The sequence below is a fragment of the Hypanus sabinus genome, chromosome 4 (genome assembly GCF_030144855.1).
Source record: "Hypanus sabinus isolate sHypSab1 chromosome 4, sHypSab1.hap1, whole genome shotgun sequence".
NCBI lineage: Eukaryota > Metazoa > Chordata > Chondrichthyes > Myliobatiformes > Dasyatidae > Hypanus > Hypanus sabinus.
The window spans coordinates 182,811,487-182,826,480 of record NC_082709.1 but is presented as its reverse complement, the minus strand read 5'-3'; the positions used below and the strand labels follow the sequence as shown (position 1 = coordinate 182,826,480).

Sequence of the window (14,994 nt, the reverse complement as noted above, 5' to 3'; positions counted from 1 at the left end):
TTCAATTCCCTCTGCTGCCTGTAAGTAGTTTGTACATTCTCCCTGTGACAGCGAGTTTCCTCTAAGTGCTCCCGTTTCCTCCCACAGTCCAAAGACGTACCGGTTGGTAGGTTGATTCATTATTGTAAAATATCCCATGAACAGGTGAGGTTTACAATGGAGGATTGCCAGGTGGTACGACTTGAAGGGCCAGGGAGCCTGTTCTGCACTGTATCTCAATAAATAGAGACAAAGTCACAGAAAATTGCAGCACAGAAACAGGCCCTTAGGCCCATCTGGTCTGTGCTGAACTATTTAAATAATCTGATCCCATCGACCTGTACCCAGACCTCACTCTCCATACCCCTTCCATCCATGTACCTATCCAAACTTCTTTTAAAAGGTGAAATCGAGCTCCATAAACCACCAGCACCGGCAGCTCATTCCATACTCTCACGACCCTCTGAGAGAAGCTTCCCCTCATGGTGCCCCGAAACATTTCAGCTTTCACCCTTAACCGATGTAGTCCCACCCAACCTCAAGTGGAAAAAGCCTGCTTACGCTTACCCTAACTACACCTCTCATCATTATGTATACCTCTAACTAATCCCCCCTCCACTGCTGCTATATACTATATACGGTGAAGAAGGTCACGCCCTTGAGTAACACTTTTATATTCCGCACTCTTTTGTTCAACTTTGATTACTGCAAATGTTCATTTACTTAACTAATGCCCGTCATCAAAACACGCCTTTGCACTAAACACTCTGAATGGCATCTGGAAAAAAAATACTTCTAATTCGTTCTGTTATCATGGGTACTGGGAGTGAAGGATCTATACACATAAGATTATTTATCCATAATCTCCAGTAACTAACTCACACAGAAACTGGGTCAACAAAACCACACTTTCAAAGTTACTATTTTAAGGGATGTTTATATTCCGTTCAATTTTCTGTTTCCTCTGGAACTAATTCAACAGTCACCACATCCATCTCTTTACGGAGTCACCTTCAGCACTCAAAGATGACGAGCGCACGACTTAAGCAGGTGAAGATCACAGAATTAGACTCATTGCCACTGATAGATCCTGAACTCAAACACAGGTAGCACAGGTTCTCAGTGGCCACTTTATTAGGCTCACCTGTACAACTGTTCGTTAATGCAAATATCTCATCAGCCAATCATTGGATTGCCACTCAGTGAACAGAAGCATGCAGACATGGAAAAGAGATTCAGTTGTTGTTCAGGAAACATCAGAATGGGGAAGATATGTCATCTATGTGACTTTAATTGTGGAATGATTGTTGGTGCCAGACAGGGTGGTCCGAGTATCTCAGTAACTGCTAACCTCTTGGGATTGATTTTTTTCTCCCAAACGCACAACAGTCTCAGAGTTCACAGAGAATGGTGTGTAAACAAAGTTAAAAAGAAACATATAACCATTACAGCGCTGAAACAGGCCATCTCGGCCCTTCTAGTCCGTGCCAAATGCTTACTCTCACCTAGTCCCACTGACCTGTACTCAGCCCATAACCCTCCATTCCTTTCCTGTCCATATAGCTATCCAATTGCTTTTTAAATGCCAAAATCGAATCTGCCTCTACCACTTCTACTGGAAGTTCGTTCCACATACCTACCACTCTCTGAGTAAAGAAGTTCCCTCTTGTGTTCCCCCTAAACTTCTGCCCCTTAACTCTCAACTCATGTCCTGTTGTTTGAATCTCCCCTACTCTCAATGGAAAAAGCCTATCCACATCAACTCTATCTATCCCCCTTATAATTTTAAATACCACTATTAAGTCCCCCCTCAACCTTCTACGCTCCAAAGAATAAATACAAAACTTGTTCAACCTTTCTCTGTAACTTAGGTGCTGAAACCCAGGCAACATTCTAGTAAATCTCCTCTGTACCTTCTCTTTTTTTGACATCTTTCCTATGGTTTGGTGACCAGAACTGTACGCAATACTCCAAATTAGGCCTCACCAATGCCTTGTACAATTTTAACATTACATCCCAACTCCTATACTCAATGCTCTGATTTATAAAGGCCAGCATACCAAAAGCTTTCTTCACCACCCTGTCCACATGAGATTCCACTTTCAGGGAGCTATGCACCATTATTCCTAGATCCATATAGACAACATCCACTGCTTTACCATTGTCAACTTTCCTAGTAACCTCTTCAAAAAATTCAATAAGATCTGTCAAACATGACTTTCCACACACAAATCCATGCTGACTGTCTCTAATCAGACCCTGTATACTCCACTAGAGTATGACATGACCACGGCTGCTTTTCTCTTCGTTTTTCATTCCTTTGCCCTCTCAGCTCCTCTTTCTTGTTCCTTTAATTAATTGTTAGAAAGGCAGAAAATGATAATAAGCACAAGACATTCTGCAGATAATGGAAATCCAGAACAATGCACACAAGCTGCTGAAGGAATTTATTTAAAACATAAGCAACAAGTTTTATGCTTCATTCTAGACTTCTAAAGAACCTTTCAAACCTTTCAATCGTAAAAGCATCAGGATCCAATGGTATCAATTAACTGTTTTATAGGTGTATATTTGGATCATGTATTTTAAATGTGAAGAATCCAAACAGTTCAATACAATATAACTACTACAGAACAATGGACAGATCTCTAATACACATGAATGCCAATGTCTGAGTAATGTTCTATATTTCATTATTAAAAACCTGAGTGATAGATCTCTAGAGATAAACACACACTATAATGTCTTAACAGTGCTGCTACTGTCTAACAACTGTACTGTGTGCACATCACAGACAGGTCTCCACACAAGAAGCAACCACTTGCCTGGTTTCTGTGCAGTAGATATCCCTGCCTCCAACCACTCCCCTCCAAAATGTGACATTTACCAGAAGCATTGTATACAAAGGGCCCATTGCTTGTTCAGAATCCCTTCCACACACCATACAATTTATTTGACCCCACAGGGGGAAAATGATTTCCCATCTTAGGAAGGAAGTACAGGAGCATCAGGACTAGGACTGTCAGACTGGGTAACAGCTTCTTCCCTCATGCCGTGAGACTAATGAATACTCTGTCACCACCGAGGTCTGGTCACTAGGACAGCAAGCTGCTTACTTTACTGTTTACCTGTGCTATGCTCTATATGCATTTTGAATAATATTTCATTAACATTTATGGTAATATTTAGTTGTATGTGCTGGGTGTTTTATATATACTTTGTGGATGCACAGAGGTCCAGCTAAACATTGTTTCATCTGATTGCATTTACGTACAGTCAGATGACAATAAACTTGAACTTGAACTCCATGTCTATGTTGCTATCTATATTCAAGGGCAGAACTGTAGAGCAGAATCCAGCCACAGCTGTATAGCTCTAGCGACCTGGTTTCAATCAACCTCTGGTGCTGTCTGTGTGGAGTTTGCACATCCCCCTGCCAACACATGGATTTGCTACTGTTTGGTCTTGGATCTGATTGGTGGGTTAAGTGGCAAATATCGAATGCTTTTAGGATATTCAAATGAAACGTGGTTATGCAAAGGGTGGTGAGGACAAGAAAACTGAGGGATTGGAAAATCTGATGGAACTCGATGGGAAGTAAGGTATTTGTGCAAGGGGCTTGTACGTTCTTCTCCCGACCGCGTAGGTTTTCTCGAGGTGCTCTGGTTTCCTGCCACAGTCCAAAGACGCATTGGTTGGAGGTAAATTGTCATTGAAACTGTCCTGTGATTAGGCCAGGGTTCAATTGGGGGTCACTGGGTGGCGCGGCTTGAAAGGCCGCAAGGAACCATTCCACGCTGTGTCTCAATGAATAAAATTTTAAAAATATATATTTGGAGAATATCCTTGTGGGCAGGTTTGCTTGAATTGTTGGGGAGGATTTAAACTAATTTGGCAGGAGGCTGGGTTCCTGATTGATAGGGAAGAGAGTGGGGCAGTTGGTTTATGAGCAGAGACGGTGTGTAGTGAGACTGTCAGGAAGGACAGGTAGATGATAGGGCAACATTGCAGTCAGTGGGATAAGCTGAAGTGTAACATTAGGGCAAAATCAAAAGGGTGATGAATACAGGTATGGAAGTGTTATATTTAAATGTATGCAGTATACAGAATAAGGTAAATGATCTTGTAGAGCAAGTGGAGATTGGCAGGTGTGATGTTGTAGGTAGTACAGAGTTGTGGCAGAAGGTAGCTTATAGTTAAGAGCTTAACATCCGCAGAAACACGTATCAAAAGGACAAGCAGATAGGCAGAGGGACTGCGCTAGATTTGTTGGTAAAAATAAATTCAAATCCTTACAAAGAGTTGGCATAGGATCAAATGATGTAGAATCCTCTTGGGTAGAGTTAAAAAAAAAACTGCAAGGGTTAAAAGATCCTAATGGGAGGTATATACAGGCCCCCAAACAGTAGCCAGGATGTGGGCTATAAATTACAATGGAAGATAGAAAATGCATGTCAAAAAGGGCAATGTTATGGTAGTGATGGGGGATTTCAATATTCAGATAAGTTGGAGATATCAGGTTGATGTTGGATCCCATGAGGACTAGAATATAAAAGCAATGGCGTCATGCTGGGGCTTTATAAGGGACTGGTGATGCCTCACTTGGAGTATTGAGTGTAGTTTTGGGTCTCTTATCTAAGAAAGGATCTGCTGACACTGGAGACTGTTCAGTGGAGGTTCTCGAGAATGATTCCGGGAATTAAAGGGTTGTAATTTGAGGGGTGTTTGATGGCTCTGAGCCTGTACTCAAAGAAATTTATAAGAATGAGGGAGGAATCTCATTGAAGTGATGAGGAGGTATACAGGAGTGGAAAGAGAGATATTGTTAAACTGGGACGAGAATAGAAAAGAAGGAGAGAGATGTTTCCTGCACATTTGAATTAAGTTCTGGGGAGGCTGAGAACATCAGAAACTGAGGGATGATCTTGTGGAGGTGTAATGGTTTTGGTTTATTATTGCCACATCTGCCGAGATAGAGTGAAAAAAGTTGTCTTGCACACTATTTATAAAATGTCTTCCTGTTAAAGAAAACTGTTAAGATCATGAGGAGCACAGGTAGGATGAATGCACTCTGCTTGTCTCCTGGTTTGGGGAATCAAGATGTAATAGGCCGAGTTTTATTGTGAGAGGGAAGAAATATATATGGAACTTGAATACCATTTTTTTGCACAGAACTTGTACATAAGTGGACTGAGCAGCCAGAGGATGTTGTTGAAGTTAATAAAATAACAGCTTTTAAAGGCATTTACACAGATCCATGGATAGAAAAGGTTCAAGTCGTGGATGGAATGCTGACAAATGGGAGTAGTTTGAATGAACATCCTGGCTGGCATGGACTGCTTGGGCCAATGGGCATCATGATTCTCTTCTTTGAGTATGTATCTACATTCATTGCTATCATCCCTCAAAACTAATGAACGAGCTCCGGAAACTCAGCCTCAACACCTCCTTGTGCAACAGGATCTGCCATTTCCTCACTTGCAGACTCTAGTCAGTTTAGATTAGCATTAATATCTCCTCCACATTCACCGTCAGCTCAGGTGCACAACAAGGCGGTGTACTTAGCCCCCTGCTCTACTCATTTTACACTTATGACTGTGAGGCCAAGCATAGCTCCAATGCCATATTGAAAGTTGCTGACGACACCACTGTCATTGGCTGAATCAAAGGTGATGACGAATCAGCATATAGGAGGGAGATTGAAAATCTGGCTGAGTGGTGCCATAACACAACCTCTCACTCAATGTTAGCAAGACCGAGGAGCTGGTTATTGAATACACGAGGATGAAACATGAGCCCGTTCTCTTTGGCGGATTAGAGGTGGAGAAGGTCAGCAACTTTAAATCCCTGTGTGCTATCATTTCATAGGATCTGTCCCAGGTACGCACGTAAGTGCCATTTAAAAACAAAGCATGGCAGCACCTCTATTTAGAAGTTTCCGAAGATTCACCTGTCATCTAAAACTTTGATAAGCTTCTATAGATGTGTGGTGGAGAGTACATTGACTGGTTGCAGCACAGCTTGATATGGAAAGCCCGATGAGAGCCAATGAGATTGTATCCACTTTAGACCTGTTGTGGTGGTCGACAAATGGCAGCGTGTCCGGATATTTGCTCAAGCAGAAGTTCATTCTAGTCATGACAGATCTCTCAAATCACTTCATCACAGCAGATGCTACTGGGCAAAAGATCAAGAACAAGCATTCATTACTTCAGAGTAAGACATTACTCATTTAACTCAGAGATGAGAACTCCGTTTCTCAAAAGGTGGCAGAAGCAGATGCTTTGAATGTTCTATGGCTGATGATTTGCAAAACAAAGGAATGAACGGATGCTGATGGGAAATTGGAATTGACAAGGTCTTCTCTGAATTCATCATATTTTTATGTGTTCTCTCTTTTCACTCCTTTCCACAGTGAGAGTGAAGTCACCTCTGAAGGTCGTTGTTTCCTGCCCCTGTTCAACATGTTTATTATGTTACCATGTGGCTATCAGGAGCTTGGCAGGTAATTGTTTGAATAATATTGCGTAACTGATAAGCATGTGTAGGATGCTGTATAAAAGCCCAACATGTTCTCCAGTCTGGACACAGCCTCTACTGACAGGATGAAGGTTCTTGCTATCCTTAGTGCCTTGCTCGTGGCCTCCAGTGCCGAATACCTCTCAAGATGTGAATTCGCCAACGCCGTGAGGAACTCAAGACTAGTAAACTTAGCGGATTTGGCTGACTGTGAGTATCTTCATTTCTAGTTAACCTGAGAGAAACATTAGTGGTGACATCATAGAAATTAGGTGCCACAGTGCCGTAGCAGTTAGCCTGATGCTATTATAGCTCAGGGCATTCGGGAATTTGCGTTCAATTCCAGTGCAATTCTGTAAGGAGTTACTGTACGTCCTCACCATGGAATTGTGGGCTTCCTCCAGGCAAACTATCTTCCACCCACAGTCCAAAGATATACCAAGTAGGTTCATTGATCATTGTAAATTATGTTGTGATTAGGTTAGGGCTAATTGGGTTTGTTCGGCATTGCTGGGGCAGTGTGGCTCAAAGAACTGTAACAGATAACTGAGCTTCATCATTAAGTAAGTGGATAAATTATTTGGTTATCAGTACAGAAAGAGATTAAAGGTTGTAATTGTATCACTTCCCACTACTTCCTCCATAAGATCAACACTCTCTGAGGGGAAAAAGATGTCTCTCAGTTTTCTTTTAAATTGTTCCCCTCTCCCCCTAGGCCCATGCCCTCTAGTTTTAGACTCAACTATCCGAGATCCCTCAGTTCGTGGATCATTGCCTCTTTGACATCTATCCGGAGTAAATGGTTTATTTATTTGGGAGCTCAATAGATGTAAGACCATTGTCCTTTATTGAAACAGTTTTGAGCCCTCAAGAGAGATTGCTAGAGAGAGAGTGGGGAATGCATGCCCTTTGCTGCAGGAAGGATTTGACCCAGTTGCACATTGATAGGATGATGGATTGCAGATTAGATATGCTTGTTTATAGCTAACACCTATGGATCTTCAAAACTGATATCAATGACGTGAAATGTCCAGGAGGAATTAGTCACACTATGTTGAAAATCAAGTTGTTTCCTATTTGTAACAGGTGTGTGTGTGTGTGTGTGTGTGTGTGTGTGTGTGTGTGTGTGTGTGTGTGTGTGTAAGTAAGTCTAAACCAGCAATTTGCATTCTCTTGTGTATCCAGGCTTAAACATGTTTGACCATGGTGGAACACCAGAATCTATGCAAGGAAATTGCAGTGGGTCAGACACCATTTCTTGGATATTTCCACAGTTTACTGTTCATATTTCACATTCTACCATCTGAGATATTTTGCCTTTACAAGCGATATGATGATATCAGTTTGACATTCATTCTCCCAACGGGAAAACTGACAGGAAGTCAAGCAGCACAGAAGGAGGCCCTTCAGCCCAGCTGGACCATACTGACCAAGCTCTCCATCTGTGCTATTCCCATTTGCCTGCATTTGACCCATATCCCTCAAAACCATTCCCAACCCTGAACCTGTCAAACTGCATTTTAAATGTTAATATACCTGCCTCAAATACTCACCCTGGCAGCTCATTGCATTACTGACCACCCTCTGGTGAAACAGTTAAAATACAAGACAGTACAGTACAGGGACAGGCCCTTCAGCCCACGATGTTGTGTTAAATCAAGTTGCCCCTCAGGTTCTTATTAAATCTCTTCCCTCTCACCATGAACCCATGTCCTGTAGATGTTGTTTCCCTACCCGGGGAAGTGACCGTGCACATTCACCTTACCTTTATACGCCTCCATAATATCACCTCTCATTCTCCTACACTCCAATAAACAAATTCCCAGCCTGCTCAACCTCTCCATGTAACTCAGTCCTTCCAGTGCCAGCATCATGTAAATCCCTGTGCACTCTTCCCAGCCTGATGGTAACTTTCACAGAGCAGGGCGGCCACAATATTCAAAGCGCAACCTCACCAAAGTGTTGTACAGTTGCAGATTAACATCCCAGCTTCTATACTCACTGCCTTGATGGCTGCGTGCCAATGCCTTCTACACCACCCTGTCAATCAACCTGCGTTGTGAGTCTCTGTCTCTACAACCAACATAAGTATTGTAGTGTGTTCCAGATAGTAGGCACCCTCTAGGTGGAAAAGCTACTCCTCAGACCCGCCCTAAACCCCTTCTGTCTTATCACCCTTGATGGATGGTGAGGTTTGTTTTGGAGCACCTTTGAGTAGTACACTAACATAAGTCAGGTCCATCAGAGATCATGAAAAAAACGACATTGATTATTCCAACTTACTCCCTTCAGTGTGCGAGACCGGTTAAATGAAGGAAGGTGTCCACCGGGATATCTCTTCCACTTGTTTCCTCCATTTGGATTCTGATGACGATTCCCCGTTCACTGTTTCTGGATTGATTGTGTAACGTTTGTTGCCACATGTCAAATCTTTGTTTTGATCACAGGGGTGTGCCTGGCCAACTATGAGAGCGCATTCCAAACAAACGCAATTCATTATGAGAGGAACAGTGCAGGAAATATCTGGTCAGCGGACTTTGGGATTTTTCAGATCAACAGTTATTGGTGGTGCTACGAACCAGGTTTTCCAAGTGCTGGGAATGGCTGTAATGTTTATTGCCAAGGTATGTGAACTGTTACATTATTTATTTCATGTTTTCTCTTCCCACATCTGTGCTGAGGGGATGAGTTTTGAAACAAATTTTACCCATCCTGCCCATGCGATATACTGTGGTATTTGTGTCCAATCACACCTCTTTTATAGGAAGCATCTGGTCCTGATGTCCATCCTCACTTACAAAGCCTGTTTTCATTACAGACACTGACCTGAAAATCTTCCTTGTGTTGTGACGAGGATGACACATGCAATTGTTTCTGATGACATGATAGTTAACTCTGTTTCTCTTCCCACAGTTACGGCTCGACCTGCTGAGTGTTTCTAGTCTTATATGTTTCTCTTTGCATTTTCATGGGTTCCATCAGTCTTTGGTGAGCCACTGTCTTTCTGCTTCCTGCTGGAACCTGAAGTTGTACCTTGCTTATTTGAGGCTTCCCACACAGATGGGTTCCTGTTCCATCAGATAACATAGATGCATGGCACAGTGGCACCATGTCTGAAGCCCCTGCCGCCCAGCTCGAGAGACCCGGCTTCAATCCTAACCCCCAGAGCTGTCAGTGTACAGTTCGGTTGGTTAATCGGTTGCTGTGAAGTGACCCTCAGCCAGGTGTATGGGGGGAGAGTCAGTGTGGTGTTGATGGATATGAAAGCTAGGATGGTTACAGGGAAATAGTTGGTGGAATGGCCTTCCTCAAAAAGTCGATTAGACTCCAAAAGGGTCAATAGATTCCCATTTTTATATATAGAATAGAGTAAATCCCTGATTATCTAGTGTGCCTGGCACTTTGTTCACACTTGGCTGCACAATTGTATCTTATTTCTATTGACACACAGACACACTCTTAGTTCACCTTGGATGTTATGTTTAAGATTATAATAAAAGACTGTTAATTGGCAAACGGATTTATTATTTCATATCTACCGAGGTACCATGAAAAAGTCTGTTTTGCTTGTCATCCATATGGATCATTTAATCACGTCAGTACATTGTACAGCCAAATGCCGAATAACTTGTTACAGCCACGGAGAAGCTGCAGTGCGGGCAGACAAGAAGGTGCAAGACCATGAAGAAGTTGACTGTGAGATCAGGTGTCTGTCGTATTGTTCCAGGGGACTGTTCAATAGTCTTATCACAACAGAATAGAAGTTCTAGAGGAAACATGGAAACTGGGGTCCCCATGAATGGAAAGGGTCGTAAGCTGAGCCATCAGGATATTTGAACAGCAGGACAATGGAGTTTACCATAATGGTAAACATTTCTAACTTTGGAGTAAATCATAGCTGAGCTTTGAGTGTTGATTCTTTTCTTCCTTTTATTGTTTCAGATTTATACGATGTGCAAACTGCCATAAATTGTGCAGCAATTGTAGCAGAACAGCAAGGAATGAAGGCCTGGTACGTTGAAACTTCCAACAACTTCTTTTCTAGCATGAAATATCAAAATAATTCTTGAAAGATCACTTCTAATGCCTCCATAATCTCTTCAGCTATGTCATGCAGCATCCTGGTCTATAGTCCATCTGGTCCAGGAGACTTATTCACCTTCAGATCTTTCAGCTTCCCAAGCACCTTCATTTTATTTTTAAACTTTTTTTATTGAGTTTTCAAATGATTACAGAAAGAAAAAATATATACCCTTCCCCCTTCCCCTTAGCCCCTTCCCCCTAATATCCCTATAAAAAAAAGAAAAAGAAAAAGGAAAAAAAGAAAGAAAGAGAGAGTGCCTGGATATCGGAAGATCCCCACTTGCTCCACGGAGTTCGTAATAACTTTAGTATATATATTTATTTCTTTCCCCAAATAACCAATTATTTTATCTTCGGAGCACCTATATATTTAATCCTGTCTTTTGTAAATAAGGGCGCCAAATTTTCAAAAATGTTTCATATTTATCTCTTAAATTATAAATTTTTTCAAGTAGAATACAGCTGGAAATTTCATTCTTCCAACGATCTATACTTAAGTATGAATCTGATTTCCAAGTAACTGCAATAGTCTTTTTGGCTACTGCACCCTAAGCACCTTCATGTTCATAATATCAACTACACTGTCTTTTGTCCCATGACACTCATGAATTGCCGGTGAATACTAACTCAGTTCATCTGCTATTTGTTCCCCATTACTACATCTGCAGCAACATTTTCTGGCAGTCCAATATCCTCTTGCCTCTCTTTTACTCTTTAAATATCTGGGAAAAAATTGGCATCTACTCCTGTATTATTTATGAGTTTACCTTTATATTTCACCCTTTCTCCCCATATTGATTGTTTTCAGTGCCTTCTGTTGGGTTTGAAAAGTTCTCCAATCTTCCATCCTCCTGCTAAGTTTTGCAACATTGTATGCCTGCTCAATCGCATTATGCCGTCTTTGTCGGCCTTGGTTACTTCATCTTCCATAAGACAATTAGACATAGGAGCAGAATTAACCTACTTGTTCCACGTTAATTCCAGAAACACATGCCTTTGCTGCCCTACCACCACTCCTACTAGAGACTCAATTCCAATCAACTTTAGCGATCCCCTCTCTCACGTCTCCATAACTACCTTGATTCACTTGTAATACTATTACATCCAATTTTAGCTTCTGTTTCTCAAGCTCATAGGGTGAAATCCATCATATTATAATCACTGTTTCCTTTGGGTTCCTTTACCTTCATCTCCCGGATCAAATCTGTTTGATCACACAACACCAAGTCTATTATTGCCTTTTCCCACGTGCGACCTGATCTAAAAAGCCATTCATATGCATTCTACAAATCCCATCTCTCGGGATCCAATAGCAACCTAGCTTTTCCAGCCAATCTGAATCTTGAGGTCCCCATGATCACTGGAACACCAGCTTTCTTACATGCCTTTTCTATCTCGTAATAACGCCACAAATGGCTACTGTCCAGAGGTCTGTTTATTACTCCCAGCAGGGTCTTTTTACCCTTGCAATTTGATTTTGCTTCTTTCTTGCTGTGGATTTGTTTTCATCTTTTACCAGCAGAGTCATTCCCTCCAGCTCTGCCCACTTTGCGGTCCTTTCAATACAATGTGTGTCCTTGGATGTTTAGCTTCCAGCTGTGATCTTCTTTCAACCACAACCCTATGGTGACCAGTGTCCCGACTCCCAATTTGTAATTGTGATATAAGCTCATCAACCTTGCTCCACGTACAGTACACCGTCAGTACTGTAGGCACCACTGCTCTACTCCAATTTGTCTCCACGTTGCCTGAAGTTTATTTCTTATCCCTTTCTGAACCAGATCTTACTTTTTATGCAGAATCAGAATCAGGTTTATTATCACTGGCATGTGATGTGAAATTTGTTAACTTAGCAGCAGCAGTTCAATGCAATACATAATCTAGGAGAGAGAGAGAGAGAGAGAAATTAAAACATAATAAATAAACCAGTGGATCAATTACATATATTGAATAGATTATTAAAAAATGTGCAAAAACAAAAATACTGTTTATTAAACGTAATATAGTGTCCAAAGCTTCAAAGTCCATTTAGGAATCAAATGGCAGAGGGGAAGAAGCTGTTCCTGAATTGCTGAGTGTGTGCCTTCAGGCTTCTATACCTCCTACCTGATGGTAACAGTGAGAAAAGGGCATGCCCTGGGTGCTGGAGGTCCTTAATAATGGACGCTGCCTTTCTGAGACACCGCTCCCTAAAGATGTCCTGGGTAATTTGTAGGCCAGTGCCCAAGATGGAGCTGACTAGATTTACAACCTTCTGCAGCTTCTTTCAGTCCTGTGCAGTAACCCCTCTATACCAGACAGTGATGCAGCCTGTCAGAATTCTCTCCACGATACAACTATTTTTTTGAGCGTATTTGTTGACATGCCAAATCACTTCAAACTCCTAATAAAGTATAGCCGCTGTCTTGCCTTCTTTATGACTACATCAATATGTTGGGACCAGGTTAGATCCTCAGAGATCTTGACATTCAGGAACTTGAAGCTGCTCACTCTGTCCACTTCTGCAGGAACATCTCTAATTTCACCTGCATTCTCTTCTACTTTTATTTTACCTTTACTTTCCCAGTCTGCTGAACCCACATCACCGCTACCATTTCATTTGAAGCCTAGCCACAGCACTTGTTACACGATTCCCCAGGGCCCTGACCCCCCCCACGATGGGTCTGGTGGAGCCTGTTCTATTGCAACTCTCCCTCCTTCCCCAATACTGGTGCTTGTACCCACAAATTCAAACTCACATCTCTCACATTGATTGTTCAGCCATGTATAGAACACTTCAAAATTATTGTCCCCGTACAACATACATGTGGTTCAGATAGCAACCCAGTGATCTCAAGCTGTTCAAATTCCTTCAACCAAACCCCTATGCTTGTTCTGCCTATGTTGTCAGTACACACACACACTGCAGTATTTGGTTCTTTGCTCTTCCCTCTCGAAAATTTCTCTGTAGGCCAGATGAAGTGTCCTAACCCCAGTCACCAGGCAGGCAACAGAGTCAAAAACCTGCAGTCCCTTCAGTCTCTGATTGTTCCTTTCACTCTTGTTTTACAGGGTCAGCTGGGTGGACAACTGCGAGGGAAGGTCAATTCAGCATTTCGTCGAGGGCTGCTGATTGAAATGAAAATACTTCTGCCATCTCTTCCCAACCCTGTGTATGTCCCTGTTAGTAGTTGGCTCTGTATGGCTGAGACCACTGCAACACCAGTTATGCAGGGACCAGCTCTCGTTCACAGCTTAATAAAATAAATGCAAGCAAATATCAAAACTCAATCCTGTCATTCTCTTTGACTAACTGCTAAGACAACAGACTGCACAAGGGTCGCTTCTGGGAGTGGAGCTGTTTAATCACTGGCTCAGGAAACAGAAAGATAATTGAAGTTGGTAATTGGCAATAGGTTTATTATTGTCACATGTACTGAAGTGAAAAACATGATTTTGCCATCCATACAGATCATTTCAGAACACATGGACACTGAGGTAGTACCTGGGCAAAAGCAGTTAACAAAACTCAGAACACAAGTTTACAGTTAGAGACTCAATACCACAGACACTGCACAGTCCTATTGGGATTCAGATAAATGCAGCCATGTTACCAACTGTTGTACCATTCAAATGGCACTTCAACTACAAGAAGGCCAATTTCAACGGGTTCACAAGAGCATTTGACCATAAGGTTAAACAACAAGCTCACTAACACAAAATGAGGAGCACGCTGGAAACCATTGCGAGCCAGTGCACTTTCTCTTTGCTATTCCACTGCCGAATACGCCTGCCCTACATGGGAAAGATCTACTCATGATAGGAAGATGGATGCCGTTCTGAATGCAAGCTGCTGACTTATCACAGGTTGTTTAAAACCAACAAACACCAACAGCCTATATATCCTGGCGGGTATCGCTCCCTCTGATATAAGAAGAATGGTAGCCAGCAAGAAAGAATGATTCCCTCAAGCATCAGCTGAGAGGCACCCTCTACATGGTCATACACCTACACCCAGCCGCCTGAAGTCAAGTAAGAGCTTCATGTACAATGTTGTTCCATTACAATCAACCCCATCTGAAGCCCGCATCGCCTTGTGGGAAGACCGGCTCGCCAGTCTCAAACAACCCCCAATGATGGAAATTCCATCGGATGAAAGCCTTCCCCCAGGAGCTAATTGCAACGGGGCAACCTGGAAATGCCTTAACAGACTTGGGACTGGTGTAGGTCATTCAAAGGTGTCACTGAGCAAATGGGATATACAACCAGCCCGAAAACTTGTGAATGTGGAACTGAGCCACAATCTATGCAACATCTCCTGCAATGCCCATTGCTAGAGGAACCCTGCACTGATGCAGATCTTGCCGAATTCAACAACAAGGAGCAAAAACATGTCCAGTTCTGACTGAGCTCCGTATTGCCTGTTCATGGACA

General features: G+C 42.3%; 1 protein-coding gene across 1 annotated transcript; it reads left to right on the top strand.

The window, feature by feature from the left end:
* The first annotated feature begins 6,017 nt into the window (after window positions 1-6,017).
* Window positions 6,018-13,840, top strand: LOC132392195 (lysozyme C-1/C-2-like). Its single transcript, XM_059966038.1, has 5 exons — window positions 6,018-6,195; window positions 6,395-6,484; window positions 8,946-9,122; window positions 10,441-10,510; window positions 13,633-13,840. The coding sequence occupies exons 1-5, from the start codon at window positions 6,018-6,020 to the stop codon at window positions 13,691-13,693; spliced, it is 576 nt and encodes a 191-aa protein (XP_059822021.1). The 3' UTR covers window positions 13,694-13,840.
* Window positions 13,841-14,994: the final 1,154 nt, after the last annotated feature.